The sequence below is a fragment of the Conger conger genome, chromosome 2, assembly GCF_963514075.1.
Source record: "Conger conger chromosome 2, fConCon1.1, whole genome shotgun sequence".
NCBI classification, from domain to species: Eukaryota; Metazoa; Chordata; class Actinopteri; order Anguilliformes; family Congridae; genus Conger; species Conger conger.
Genome location: NC_083761.1, coordinates 16790172 through 16804129, shown reverse-complemented (window position 1 = coordinate 16804129; position 13958 = coordinate 16790172). Strand labels below are relative to the sequence as shown.

The 13958-nt window shown below is 43.5% G+C and overlaps 1 protein-coding gene across 1 annotated transcript in view; it reads right to left on the bottom strand.

Annotated features, from left to right (window-relative positions):
* Positions 1-3604: 3604 nt before the first annotated feature.
* The window catches only part of LOC133122496 (serine protease HTRA1B), a 28862-nt gene continuing 18508 nt past the window's right edge, over positions 3605-13958 (bottom strand). Inside the window, exons 4-9 of the mRNA XM_061232490.1 lie at positions 7096-7290; positions 6525-6557; positions 5971-6085; positions 5759-5816; positions 5526-5621; positions 3605-4300 (exon numbers count right to left, since the gene is read on the bottom strand). Coding sequence (XP_061088474.1) covers positions 4132-4300; positions 5526-5621; positions 5759-5816; positions 5971-6085; positions 6525-6557; positions 7096-7290 — 666 coding nt within the window. The 3' untranslated portion in view covers positions 3605-4131. The remainder of the gene's footprint in view (positions 4301-5525; positions 5622-5758; positions 5817-5970; positions 6086-6524; positions 6558-7095; positions 7291-13958) is intronic.

The window sequence follows — 13958 nt, the reverse complement described above, 5'->3', positions numbered from 1 at the left end:
TGAGTGTTTATTTAGAGAGTCATATGTTCTTAAATGAACTCTCATTATGTATTATTTGAAACTCTGCCCTCATGTCCCATGGTTCAACATGGTAATGTAGCATCTCATGAAGTGTCGTTCTGACCGAGGGGATGATATGTGTGGCAAAGTTTGGGAATATTTCAAGGTGAAGGTGGTCATGATGCAAATTCGTCAGACAACGCATTCCATTCATTTTCTATGGAGAGCCTTGCGGTGCGTGAGGTTCGCAGTCCAGCAAGTGCTGTGTACATTTGACCTTTCTGTATTTGCATATACTGATCTGCCTATGCAAATAATGTGCATCCAGCAGTGCTCGCATGGCTCGTAAAACTAGGATCAAACATTCAAACAAGTTCCATCCATCCATCCATCCATCCATCCATCCTCTTAGCCTGCTTATCCTGAACAGGGTCACAGGGGGCTGGAGCCTATCCCAGGATACATTGGGCGAAAGGCAGGAATACACCCTGGACAGGTCGCCAGTCCATCACAGGGCGCACACACACCATTCACTCACACATTCATACCCACGGGCAATTTAGACTCTCCAATCAGCCTAACCTGCATGTCTTTGGACTGCGGGAGGAAACCGGAGTACCCGGAGGAAACCCACGCAAACACGGGGAGAACATGCAAACTCCGCACGGAGAGGCCCTGGCCGACAGGGATTCGACCCCGGACCTCCTTGCTGTGAGGCAGCAGTGCTACCCACTGCACCATCCATGCCGCCCTTCAAACAAGTTGTTGCAGATAAAAAATAAGATGTGTTGCTTATTTCTCGCCTCAAATATTTTCATGGATTGTTTAGGAGGAATAAGAAAAAGGTTATAAACGGTTCGCCATATTGTTCCGTTTTGCCAAAACAAACTTTTTTTTAAAGATATTTTTTAGGCCTTTTTCAGCTTTATTGGACAGTATATAGAGACAGGAAGAATGGGGGCGAGAGAGAGGGAAAGACATCAGACGGTCGGATTTGAACCGCTGACATCGCGGCTCGCAATGAGCATGCAGTCAGTGCTCTACAGGCTGCGCCACCAAGACACCCGCCTTAACAAACGTAAAGCAGTGCTATCCAATTAGGTGCCGACAGTGTTCTGTGGTAGACAATGTTCCTCTTCGTATTGATTTCATGGAGCCATGTATCAGACAGAACCCACCTACAGCACCGCTAATTAAACATTGACAACTTTGGGGTACGATTTGGATTTGGTTTGTGAGCACCTTGAGTGTTACAGTTAGTATTTTACTATATTGTATCTGCATTGTGGCTTTGAACAGTACAGTATGTTTCCCAGCACTATAATGAAGAATTATATTGTGGTTTTATATCCAGAAGGAACCTGCTTCATATACTGGTGAAGTAATTTCAAAGGGAGATTCTACATAAGGTCTGTATAGTAAAATGGCAGGTCACATAAATATGATGCTGACATACAGCTCACGTACACAAATAACCTTCTGAACTATAAATACACAGCAGTCTGTCACTGAACTTACTCTGATGGTAACTGCAGCCACTCATGGGGATATTACTAGAGGTGGTTTACGAGCTCGGGAATTAAAGACGGTCAGCCGTCAGGTTTCATTGATGCGAGCTCAAATGTGTTCCAGTCATGGGACCATCAGTTAAAATAAATTGTGAAAACAGTCAGAACATCCATCAACTTCATGAGCCACTCACTGATTACGCGTGCCTTATGTTGCACGGTTTGCATCTGAATTGCCAGTTGTCCTTTAATGGCAGTTGAGCTATATATCTCACTTGTAGCTTGTAGACGGATAAAAGCTATTCTAAAATGTTTAAGACCACATCTAGATTTACGTCGTTACCTGGGAGATAGAAAAATGTACCTAATTCAACTGCTGCCTTATTAACTGTGGCCCAGCAATGACCTCATAATGGTACTGCCATACCCACCAATAACATCAAATATCATTGGTTCCCGCATACATTTTTATACATGTGCATGTATTTTTCATTTTACCTGACAAATTTCAAACCCAAACTCTAGATTTTGGGTAAACATTGGAGTATATTGTATTAATTATTTTAGTGGTTAATGTAGATGGGCGCCTCACAGCAAGGAGGTCCTGGGTTCGAATCCCCGTCGGCCGGGGCCTCTCTGTGCGGAGTTTGCATGTTCTCCCCGTGTTCGTGTGGGTTTCCTCCGGGTACTCTGGTTTCCTCCCACAGTCCAAAGACATGCAGGTTAGGCTGATTGGAGAGTCTAAATTGCCCATAGGTATGAGTGTGTGAGTGAATGGTGTGTGTGCTCTGCGATGGACTGGCGACCTGTCCAGGGTGTATTCCTGCCTTTCGCCCAATGTATGCTGGGATAGGCTCCAGCCCCCCTGCGACCCTGTTCAGGATAAGCGGGTTCAGATAATGGATGGATGTAGATGGCAGTTTCAGACTACTGGGAAGGTTGTGAATTATATTCCTTTAAAAGGTCATTTAGATATTGTATTCACATGTAGTATAATAATATACAAATTTTAGTTATGAGATATAAAACCTTGCTGGTGCCTGACACATAATCATGAAATGTGTTTGATATATTGTTCCTATCATTTTTAAACGTTTATCAGTCCAGGGGCATATTAAACAGGTTGTAATGGCCTGTGTCCTTACCCATGTCCATTAACAGTGCCTGTAATTTCAATAACTGCTCAACAGATATAGCAGACCTTGATGTCTGACATGTGACCCTGCAACAGGGATGTATATTTTGACCAATAATATTTTTTATTTATTTTTTAAACAAGGTCCACTTTAAAAGATTAGTTGCAGCATCTTACTCGGAGGAGCCTTTGTAAGTGCCATACCACCAACATACCAAGAGGGGGCAGCATAGTCAAGATGATGGTCTTCTTCCAGTAAGTAATATGACAGAATTCACAATTTTGTATGCACAGGTGTTACATAACGTGTCTCAATATCTATTATTTTTTTTCCCCTTCTTAAACTTTACTGCTTGAAACAGAAACCCAACCAAAGGATATTTTTGCATAAAGATTTTCAAGGATATTGGAAGTCTAGGGCAGCCGGTTCTGCTTGGTATTGTTTCTGTCCACTGCATCTCCTGCATACAGAAATGTCAAGTCCCTGATCATCAGTGATCGTTGGTCGTTAGTGTGGAGAACTAGCATCGCAGCAGAATATTCCCCTACAATGTGTGCTGCATGAAAACATACGCCCATAGGGATGTATGTGTAATATTTGGGTCATAAAGTTGTATAACAGTTTGTTTATATGGCAGAACATGGCTGGGATGGGTAGTGTGTGTACTCTTATGTGTGCCAACATGGGCGTATGTATACGGTCACTGGTATGGGAACAGAACAATTGCTTAATTATACCCAGAGGTCCTTGATCTCAGTGTGTGCTGAATTCACATAACCAGTCAGTCCACTGGGACATCAATGGAAGTCAGGCAGTGATCACATTCACATTTCATTGTTTGCATAAAACATTGAGAAGAGAACAGTGATGTAATGGGTGCTCTGTGTGCCTTAACATGGGGAGGGAGCGTCAACAAACAACTCTGCGTGAGGCTGTCGCTACGGAATTAAAAGAGCTCTGTAGACTAGTAAAATATTTTATTTCCCTTTCTTGTAATGTCGTCCAAAAGAAATCAAAAAACACATCAACAACAACAACAACAACAACAACAACAAAAACAACAGAATAACATGAAAACTACGGTAGCCTGCAATGCCCACTCTGAATTCTCTCTGCTTCTCCACTTCTCAACAGACTGCGGTGGTGGGTTTCACTGGGAAATTAAGAAATTAAGTACAGTATAAAAAAATGAAATGGGAGAAGGGAGAAGGAGTAAGGAAGCACTGGTCGATGAGGTTGGGTTAGGTGACAGTACTATCGTCTGAAGCATACATGGCAAAAAGAAAAATACACGGAGAGCTGCGGGTCTAAAATAAGGTCGCGTTTGCTCCGCACGCAGTTCACTTCCTGGTGGTGGAGTTTTTCAGCCCCGCCAGGCCGCAGGGAGAGAGACTATTGGTTACAATTCTAAAGTGGGCGTGGCTCCAGACACACCCAGCGAGGGTCCGTAGCGAGACACTGAGAACCAGCTCGTGGCGAGGGAGGGGTCAAGGGTCGATGCCCTCGGGAATGATGGTGAGGAGGCGGTCCTCGTTCCCGCGTCGCACCACCAACCGCAGCGTGTCGTCCGTCTTAATGGCGCTGCTCACGTCGCTGGCAGAGGAGATGCGCTCGCCGTTGATGCTGATGATGACGTCGCTCTCCTTCAAGCCGCCACTTAGGATAAGGAGAAGGGTGCACGTTAACGACCTACTGGAGTGGTGTTAAATTATAGCTTTCGTATACACCGCGCTGCATATTTTCTACTGGGCTGTCTTGTAGTTTGCTACCCGGGTGTAAACTCCAGTTATGAGCATCTTAAAATGACCTGCTACGAGTTGTTTCAAAACATAGCTCGAGCTGGTCTGAACTTGCCTGTTTTGGATGGACAAACCAAGTGTTTGTAAATCAGCTTTGAGAGGGCCAGTGCAACTTTATGCTTAATTTGTCTAACTATGGACTTTCCCTGAGTTTCATTTTGGAAATGTGCTTTTACAGAAGCTCCCCATCAGTTAAATGGCGTGTGTAAGGTCTGAGGTAAATCAACCGCAAAGTAACAGGCAATGTATACTGTCTTAATTACTGCATGTGAGTATCAGTTGCTCTGGACTGAGATGTGATGTTAAATGTTGCTTGACATAAATAGCTAGACAGGTATATTTTTAAAGACGAAACCTCAGGCCCCACGAACCTGTGCTTCAGTTCACATTCCCAAAATACCTTTCAGCTGTGGTATTTTCCTGGTAACCATTACTTACATCCGATTATAACCCAAAACATCTCATATAACCATGACTGCTAAGAAAAGGCATAGCAGGAAGTAAAGATCATCATTTCCACAATGAAGGAAACTGCTGAATCAGAGGTAGTGCTTTTTATCACTGTGGCCACTAAATTATGGAGACAGGAAATCTTTACAGCCTGAATAGAAGACAGGGGAATGCAAGCTCATGTTTTTTTAAAGTTTGTGTATGTGTATGTGTGTGTGTGTGTGTGTGTGTGTGTGTGTGTGGGCCTGCTTGTGTGCATCTACATGTGTGTGAGAAAGAGAGAAATAGAGATAGGATATGTGTCTGTTTGTATGTACGTGTGAGTGTGTGTGTGTTTGTGTGTACGAGTAGGTGAGCATGTTGGTACAGGAGAAATATATACTACTGGGAAACTTGTCTACACAGAGCACAGAGAATAAAATATCAGCATCCCACAGCAGAATGATGCAAAGCACAGGAAATGGGGTCTAACTACAAGCCTAGTTTTCCAGTCTGTTTCCATCTCACCAGAACAGACAGGGAAACATGTCCTCCCCACACGAACGGATCCTCAGAGACCGCAGTCAAACAAACAGCAACCGTGCTTGTTTTTCAAACTCAGTTACGAGCAAGGCTTGCTTATCTCTACTTACGCTGCAGCTGGTGTTTTGTCGATGACCTCAAGGACGTACGCCCCCGAAGTGACATCGGGGAAGTCTTTCTGACGGTCCTTCAGCTCTGCAGCCAGTCTATGGGGCAGAAGGCAAAGCATGGAGAGCTGTTAAGAATGACATTGCGCTATTCCAGCATCGGGGACATTCAAATCATTATTTATTCAGAATACAGATGCAGATGTAAGCATGTGTGAGTTGGGAATGCTACTCACGTTGGAGTGAGAGTCATCATCCTCACGCCGATATACTTCTTCTTTGGTATCGCTTTTCCTGAAGACGGGAAACAGGATACGGACAAACGTCAAAGGGAACCGCAGCCAGGCTTGTGAAGGTGTGAGGACATTTCAGGTCAGTTCTGAGGCGGGTGCGAGTGTGCGTGTCCATGTACGTGTACACGTCTGAAGCGCATGTGAAGTGTCGTCACCTTTGGCCTGCCTGTCGTGTGACTCGGCTAGAAACTGCCGGATCTTGTCAGAGGGGATGGCGAAGGAGATTCCAGCAGTGACTTTAAGAGTGTTGATCCCAATAACTTCCCCATCCTGTAAGAGAAGTTACCTCAATACCTCACACATTCCAATACTGCTCACCACCTGCCGTAGATATTCCCTGCCCTTGTCAATCACCATTCCCATTCAGCCTAAGTCTTAAATAAATCATATGATGCATTACAAAGTATAAAATATAGTCTGAATACATTTGTATAATATAACGCCTTTATCAGGGTTTTTCACAATATCAGTTTTAACAAAAATAACATAGGGTCAACTGAGGATTAATGAGAAACTGAATCTTTTGACAATTTCTTTATTAACTTGCAGAAAGTGATATTAAACCATAAGAAATGATTAAGGTGCAGTATATTGGTTTTACAGTATGTGGAGATGCAACACCATTTGTTTCCCTAACCCTGACTGGCTTGTTCTGCCATGCATAGGACTTTTTTAGAAGACAAAAAAAAAAAAAAAAGAGCTTTCTTACCAGGTTCACCAGGGGGCCTCCTGAGTTTCCGTACTGAAAAAACAAACAGCCAGGTCAACTCAAAGGCCGGGCCCACAGAAGAACAGTGTCTACACGCCCTATGTTTAAATTCCTTCGGCAGCGATGTAAGCTGATAAAAACAGGCCCTCCGTCACATTAGTCACAACAGCTCGGCCTGGCGCTGATACAGATCACAGCTGTGATGTGTGTGTGTGTGTGTGTGTGTGTGTGTGTGTGTGCGCGCTCTGCACTGCAAGACAGGATGGCAGAGGTGCACGCTAGGCCTCGCAGCCGAAGTTACCCCATGTTACTTCGTCACCCCATGTTACTTGCTTTGTCACCCAGGGCTCCTCCCAAGGACACCCCACAGCCTATGAAATATCAGTGGTGGGATCTGCCTGTGTTATTATAGCATTAGCGCTCGCCTATAGTATTGTGGGAACTGTAGTCTATAAGAGTCTCTGGTACGGAAGGGGTAGCCCTGGTGTGCAGGTGTGGGGGACGCAGCAGTAACCCGATTAGACAGAAAGAGTCAAATGGATGGGGAAATTAATCGGGAATGCGCGCTCACGTTGATGATGGCGTCCGTCTGGATGTAGTCCATGTCGGAGTTGCGCAGGCCCAGCTCCTTGCCCCCGCGCTGGGTGGTGCTGACGATGCCGGTGGTGACGGTGTTCTGCAGGGAGAAGGGGCTTCCGATGGCCACCACGAACTCGCCCGGTCTCAGGTCCGCCGAGCGGCCCAGCAGCAGGACAGGAAGCTTCATCTGCAGGGACCGGAGCGGACCACTGGTCAGGGACAATTCGCTGGAACTCTAGGGTCCTCAATGGGTTTGATTTGCACTTCATTGTACGTCGCTCTGGATAAGATCGTCTACTAAATGCCTGTAATGTAATGTAATGTAATGTAATGTGCTGAATGTCACAGTTTTGAATCTTGACCTCTTCCTCCACACTGACGGTCTTGTATGCTTCAAAATTGCATTGATGGAAATATTCCTCGGTTGATCATTCATCAACTGAATGATACTACAGAATGACATGAAACGGATATATTAGGTTCCATTAACTTGCATGAACTTAGTTTTGATCTGGAGGACATGATGACTGATTGATCTGTTGATTGTGAAAACATATTACAAGGAAATTGATCAGTCAGAAGGCCAACCTCAAGCCAGCACAGCAGAACAGCCATAGGCCACACACTGTGTGTGTGTAACTGTGGATTCCACCCCTTTCCTTCTAATATAGCAGATCTGTAAATAAACCCTGCCGGCATCCTAGCAACAGCATCGGGGCTGTGCACCTCTTTAGTTTCTGCATGCAAGATTAATGCCGGTGAATATAAAATGCAATAAAGACTAGCCGACAGAACTGTGGCACACGGGAGGTTTAAAAACTCACTGAGGACATTGCAAGCTCACATCATGCAGATATTTTCTTCTCTTTTGACCCTGGACCATACAATTGGAATAAAGTCAAAACTCTTCAACAATATTTCAACAATATTTCCAGACAAACATCAGGGGGAATGTTTTCCAGAATGTTGGCCAACCTCTATTGTTTTCTTAGAAAGCCCTGTGACAAGCGGCGCCCCCCAGTGGCACCCAATGGTAATTCTGAAGGAAGCAGCACTACACACAAACATAGCCGCAGTCGTGTCACATGGACAACGACCCTAGACCTCGTGATTGACTGTACGCAGCCCTGTGTTTAAACAATAGTAAACAGGATTAATGCTGGCGGCAAGTCTAATCGGCTAAGCAATATCAGCAATATCTTTGTTTTTTCACACCGCTATACACCTTTCGCTCCTATTGCAAAGTGCGAGAACAATCCGGAAAAGTCTGCGAGCAGCAGGGCGACGACGGCCAATCTGTGGCAAGAGTCAGGGAGTCTGGATAGCTTTCAACCCTGTTCAGAGTGGATGCTGGGCTCAGACTTGGCTGCTTTTCCAGAAAGTACTCAGTTATTAATAGCAGGAGAGAGAGAGAGAGAGAGAGAGAGACAGAGAGAGAGAAATATAGCACAAAAAGAGTAGCTAAATGTGGACTGAAACTATCACCCTCTGCCCAGAGCAGGAGGAATCCAGACCTGACGCAGGAATAGCAACTAGCTCTTCACCAGCTCTGAGCAGATAAACAGATGAGGTGGAAGTGCAGAGGAAGTGTCTGCATTCCTGGGAAGAAGTCAGGTGTCATGGTGTGTCCCATGGTTGTATGTTTCTTATATTACCCTTATTTTACTGTATTTTAAATTTTATTTCACTAAAAATTTCACTGTGCTTTATTAAAATGGCATTTCCTGATTTGGCACAATTATTGGTTCTAGTGCATAGATGTGCGGCCTGTAGTGTAGTGGTTAAGGTAAGTGACTGGGGCCCGCAAGGTCAATGGTTCGATCCCCGGTGTAGCCACAATAAGGTCTGCACAGCCGTTGGGCCCTTGAGCAAGGCCTTTAACCCTGCATTGCTCCAGGGGAGGATTGTCTCCTGCTTAGTCTAATCAACTGTACGTCGCTCTGGATAAGAGCGTCTGCTAATTGCCATTAATGTAATGTGAATCAGGCACTTTCCGCGGTTCAAGATTCTGCCAACTTTTTCCGTTTTCTTTTCATTATAAAAAAAGGGCATTTTATACATTTTGGTTTCACCATGTAGAAATTACAGCATAGTGTTTATACATAGTGGCCGCATTTCAGGCCACCGTAATGTATATAAATGCCAACCATTTACCATTTACCATATGCTTTGCCTACCATGACGTCTGTGACCTATCAACATCATCAGAGTTTGCCTGGATATCTTATTTTCAGGTTGTCCTACAAGCGATACTAAAACTCTTTGCATTTCAATGGATCTCAATGGGAATTGCGGGTGGGACTAGATTCAGCTGTAAATTATGCTGATACAGTATGGTATACATTTGTTGGTTAAATGGTCCGAGATATCAAATTAGCCTCAAACCACCATGCTGCTGTCAGATATGCAGTTGATATGTAAAGAATGGTTTCTCCTAAATATTTTTTCCATTGAGTTCAACGGGAATATTTATCCCAAACATTACGGAGGTCAAACCCCATATTGGCCATGGCAGGGTATGGCAAAAGGACACAAAGAAAAACAATGCTATAAAAAGTTGGCAGAACTATAAAAGTTGGCATGGTATCTATGTGATCACTCTAGTACTTGGAACCACACTTCCCTCTGGGGTTTTCAGCACACTTGTCCCTGGTTATGATTTGCACTTTATTGTCCGTCGCTCTGGATAAGAGCGTCTGCCAAATGACTGTAATGTAATGTAATGAGTTCATTAATTTAGGTTAATTAGCATATGTTGCTAATGCTGGAACTAGCTATTGGCCAGTCCATTTGTATAAAGTACTTTTCATTACCCTGGGTCTGAGGCCATGTGTATTTTGGCACACAAATGCAGCTTCTGCATACAGGTTAAAATAAAAAAAGGCCGTTTGTGACCACATTTGTGTTTGCAGTACATTTTATGACATAATACTGTATATTGTACAAATGATACTGTGACTTACAAATACAGCTTGTTGTATTATGAAATATACACAAAAATATATCTTTTTTTGATTGCTGATTGATTACTTAATACTTTTTTTATCACGTGACCTCAAATGAAGACCGAGATTATAGTTGAGAAATCAAAATATGTATTTGACATTGTGTTGCCAGTGGCGAGAATAATTATGCTCAGTCAAAGCTATCGGAATCCAATCTATATTGATTCCATCACATGACAGTATCCCTCATTAACAAGTTCGATTGACCCGTTTAAATGTGAATGTGGGGGAATGGTCTTACATTAAGTATGGCTTCAGAAAGTAGTCTGACCCTGCTCTCTTTATTGTGTTGTAGATCTAAATGGATAAAACTGCCATTTTTGCCCATCAATCTACACTCAATAACCTATAATGACAAAGTGAATACATGTTTTTGGACATTTAAAAAATCCAAAACAGAAATCTCTCATTTACATAAGTATTCAGACCCTTTGCTGTGGCACTCCAAATTGTGGTCAGGTGCATCCTGTTTGCTTGAATTATCCCTGAGATGTGTCTAGACTTACTTTCTGAAGCCACTGTACATTCTCTGCTGACATATACATAAAACAAATAAACATATAAATAGATTAATACATAAACAAGCAAATAAATAAATACATTTATTTATTAATGTGTTTGTTTGTTTGTTTGTTTGTTTGTTTAATTGTGAATGTGAGGGAGTGGTCTTACAGTAATGACATTCTCTGCTGACTTAAATAAATAAATAAGTAAATTAATAAATAAATAAATAAATACATTCCTGACAAAGGAGGCAGTCACAGCACTGGACAGGGTAGAATGCAAAAGAACAGCACTGAATGGCAGTGAATGGCAGAAACTCACTATTCATGTGAGCATCAATGAGCCTTTGTTTTTACCCACTCAGAAATGCAAACCACCCAACATAGCACACTGCATTTCAGAAGAGATTTTAATAGAGACACAAACATGATAACGCCACTCTGCAGACTGGGACAGGGGTCTTAGGATGCCCATATTCTTAGGTTTCACCCATGTGACTTTTCAAGCAGACCATATTAGGGGGCCTAATGTTAAAAAGGAGCAGGCCAATGGATTGGATGGGAGAACACTGGGAGAGTACGCAATTACTTTTAAATGCCAAGTAAAACAAACTGCTCTTCAGAAAAAGTTGAAATATTATGAACCATATAAGTTTGTATACCAAAACGTTCTCACCACTTTTTCCCCAGCTTATCTGGTTATAATCTAGTTCACAGTCCCCTGGATTTCATAATGTGCTGTTGCTAGTAATGAGCTAGTTACCTACAGCATAGAAGGAGCTAGAGAGCAAAGCCAACAAACTCTCTCACTGGGTTACTCAGATTCACTCATTAGTTACGAAGGTCTCTTTGTTATTTCAATACTTACTGGCTTAATTTCATGAATTCTGCCAGATTGATAGCTGTCACATACTCATCAAAGCCAGTTGGCCTTATAAGTCAATAAGCTGGCCAGGAGAGAGGGGATTGTGCAGCTATGCAGAACTGGCTTGTTTGATACGGCTCATTTATGAAACAGCTGCAGGAGGGAGCCACAGTGGTCTGCATTCCACAGGGCCAGGTCCACAAAAGCATGATCCTACCGTCTCCCCGGTAACAGTGACTTATGATTGACATATTTCCAGCACGTATCTGCCTGGCACGTGCTCCGTGCCAGCCTGGGCGCCAGAGATGTGGGCGGAATCATCCAAACGTTATCACCGCAGTTCACCACACCTTTCCGTGGCAATTACTGCTAAAGAGGGGGACGCAACGGTTTGCCAAGTCACCCAGGCCTTCTTTCTATCAGACCGAGCTTGTCATTCAACTGAGGCCTTTATGACAATCGGCGATAAATAGCGGCCATTTCTCCGTTAAACTGAGTAACGTGCCAGTGCGATCTGTAACAGGAGAACTTGGGCTACACCCTACAGAGGGCTTCCGTTTGACTTTCACCTTCCTGTATTTTACTTCTCCCTGCGTAATGGGGCCTGTTGAGGAATGATAAGAGATTATTTTTGGACAAAGTGCAGGCTCGATGGGTGTTATATTTCCGCAGCGAGGCACTGTGCTGTAACTGAATCCTGCTTTGTCTGCCCTTGAGTGTTAATCAATCAACCAAGCCGGACTGCAGCACATGCTAATCTTCTCTCACACAACATTAAGCAACAGGACAAAATGGAGACACTCTCTGAGTTCAATGAGGCACCAACTATGGGGCCCAATTCTGAAATATCCTCAGCCACTTATTGTACAGTAAGCATTTCAGGCAGGCCTTTGATTAGAGGTTGAAGTTTGAATCTAAGTCGAAGTGTCTTTAAATGGTATCCCAAGGGAAAGCTTTTAGTTGGCAGTGCCAAACACGCAAGGCTCTTAAAAGGCTTACAAAGCTGATTTATGAATGCCAAGCATTGTAGGGATACGTCTAATCACATTCCTGGGTTCCACTTGATCACAACCTTGCGGAAATTAACAGCACAAGCTAGGTTTAGCTGGTAGCTGGTGGACCAATTCAGAGCAGCTCCCAGCTCAACATGGTTTAGCTGGCTGACCACTTCATACCAGCTCCCAGCTTGCCATGATTTGACCAGCTCAAGCTATGCTTGAAACAGCTGGTAGTTGTTTGACCAGCTGCCAGCCTAGACAAGCTACCATCACTAGCTGGTTGACCAGCTCATGCCCAGCTAGACCAACTTCATGACCAGTTTGGCCAAGCTGGTTGACCAGTTCAAACCCAGCTAGACCAGTTCATGACCAGCTTGACCAGCTCAATTTCCAAGCTGGCGTAACTGAAGTTTTTAATTATATACTGCACTGACATTTATTTCTAAACAGATGCTACCTGATACGCTGTGTGTCTGTGTTTCTGTGAATATGAAGGCAGCCATTTTATACCGGGGAGAAAGAGACAATGGGTTTAAGCCTTCCTCGGGTATTGTAAGGTGTGCGAGCTGGAGGCAGCAAGAAGGTCACTGTCCCCGTGGGCGTGATTGACGATGCACCTGTCAGTGCAGTCTGCAATGGAACTGGGCTTGGGCCCAGCGGCAGGTCGAGGCATTCTGTTTTTCCGTGTGTCTGGACAGACTCCAGCACACAGATGGACATAGGGACAGACATTTGGCAACTTGCTTCCATTGTGTCACCGCATCACCAAAGTTCAGGTTGCTTTGCACCGACAGCGGATGTTTCATTGGCAGTAAAGCATAGCAAGTCTGGTCTTGTGTGCAAAGATCATAGAAGACTGAACGCACTTTTTGATAAGAATTTCTTTTACAGACCCAATTTGACCAGTGTGACTGCCAAGATCAGACTGATCTTGGGTTTTGTTTTTCCATGACCCCAATTAAATATGCATGAGAACATCTACCAGTAAATCTGACTTCAATTATAATGCAGTCAATGGCTTTCTCATTTGCCTCTGTTCAAGCCAGCAGTGCTATTTCAGCCAAGCAAATGCTTTCAAAAGCGAAATCAATTGATATTCCATAAGTAGTGCTTATCTTTCAAGGTAAAAAAAGTAAGGTGGAAAGATTGGTGAGGTGAATTATTAATAACATCAAAATTGACATTATTCCGTGAATACAATTGAAAATACAGTAAGATAAGACCTCTCTCTTACCTTACCTTACTAACATAACATAATGGCGAAAACAAGCCATTAATCCCAGCAATACTTGCCTTTTCCTACCACTAAAGTGTACTGCTTAGTTTGCCTAAAAGCTAAATAGTATCTAGCACCCTATGAAGCCTGGTCATGAAAACCCCCAGTATTTCTGCCTCCACTATATGTCCTGGGAAAAATATTCCACCCAGTGACCGCTCTGTGTGTGAAAAATATTCATAATAACTGTGCAGAATTTATCCTTTTT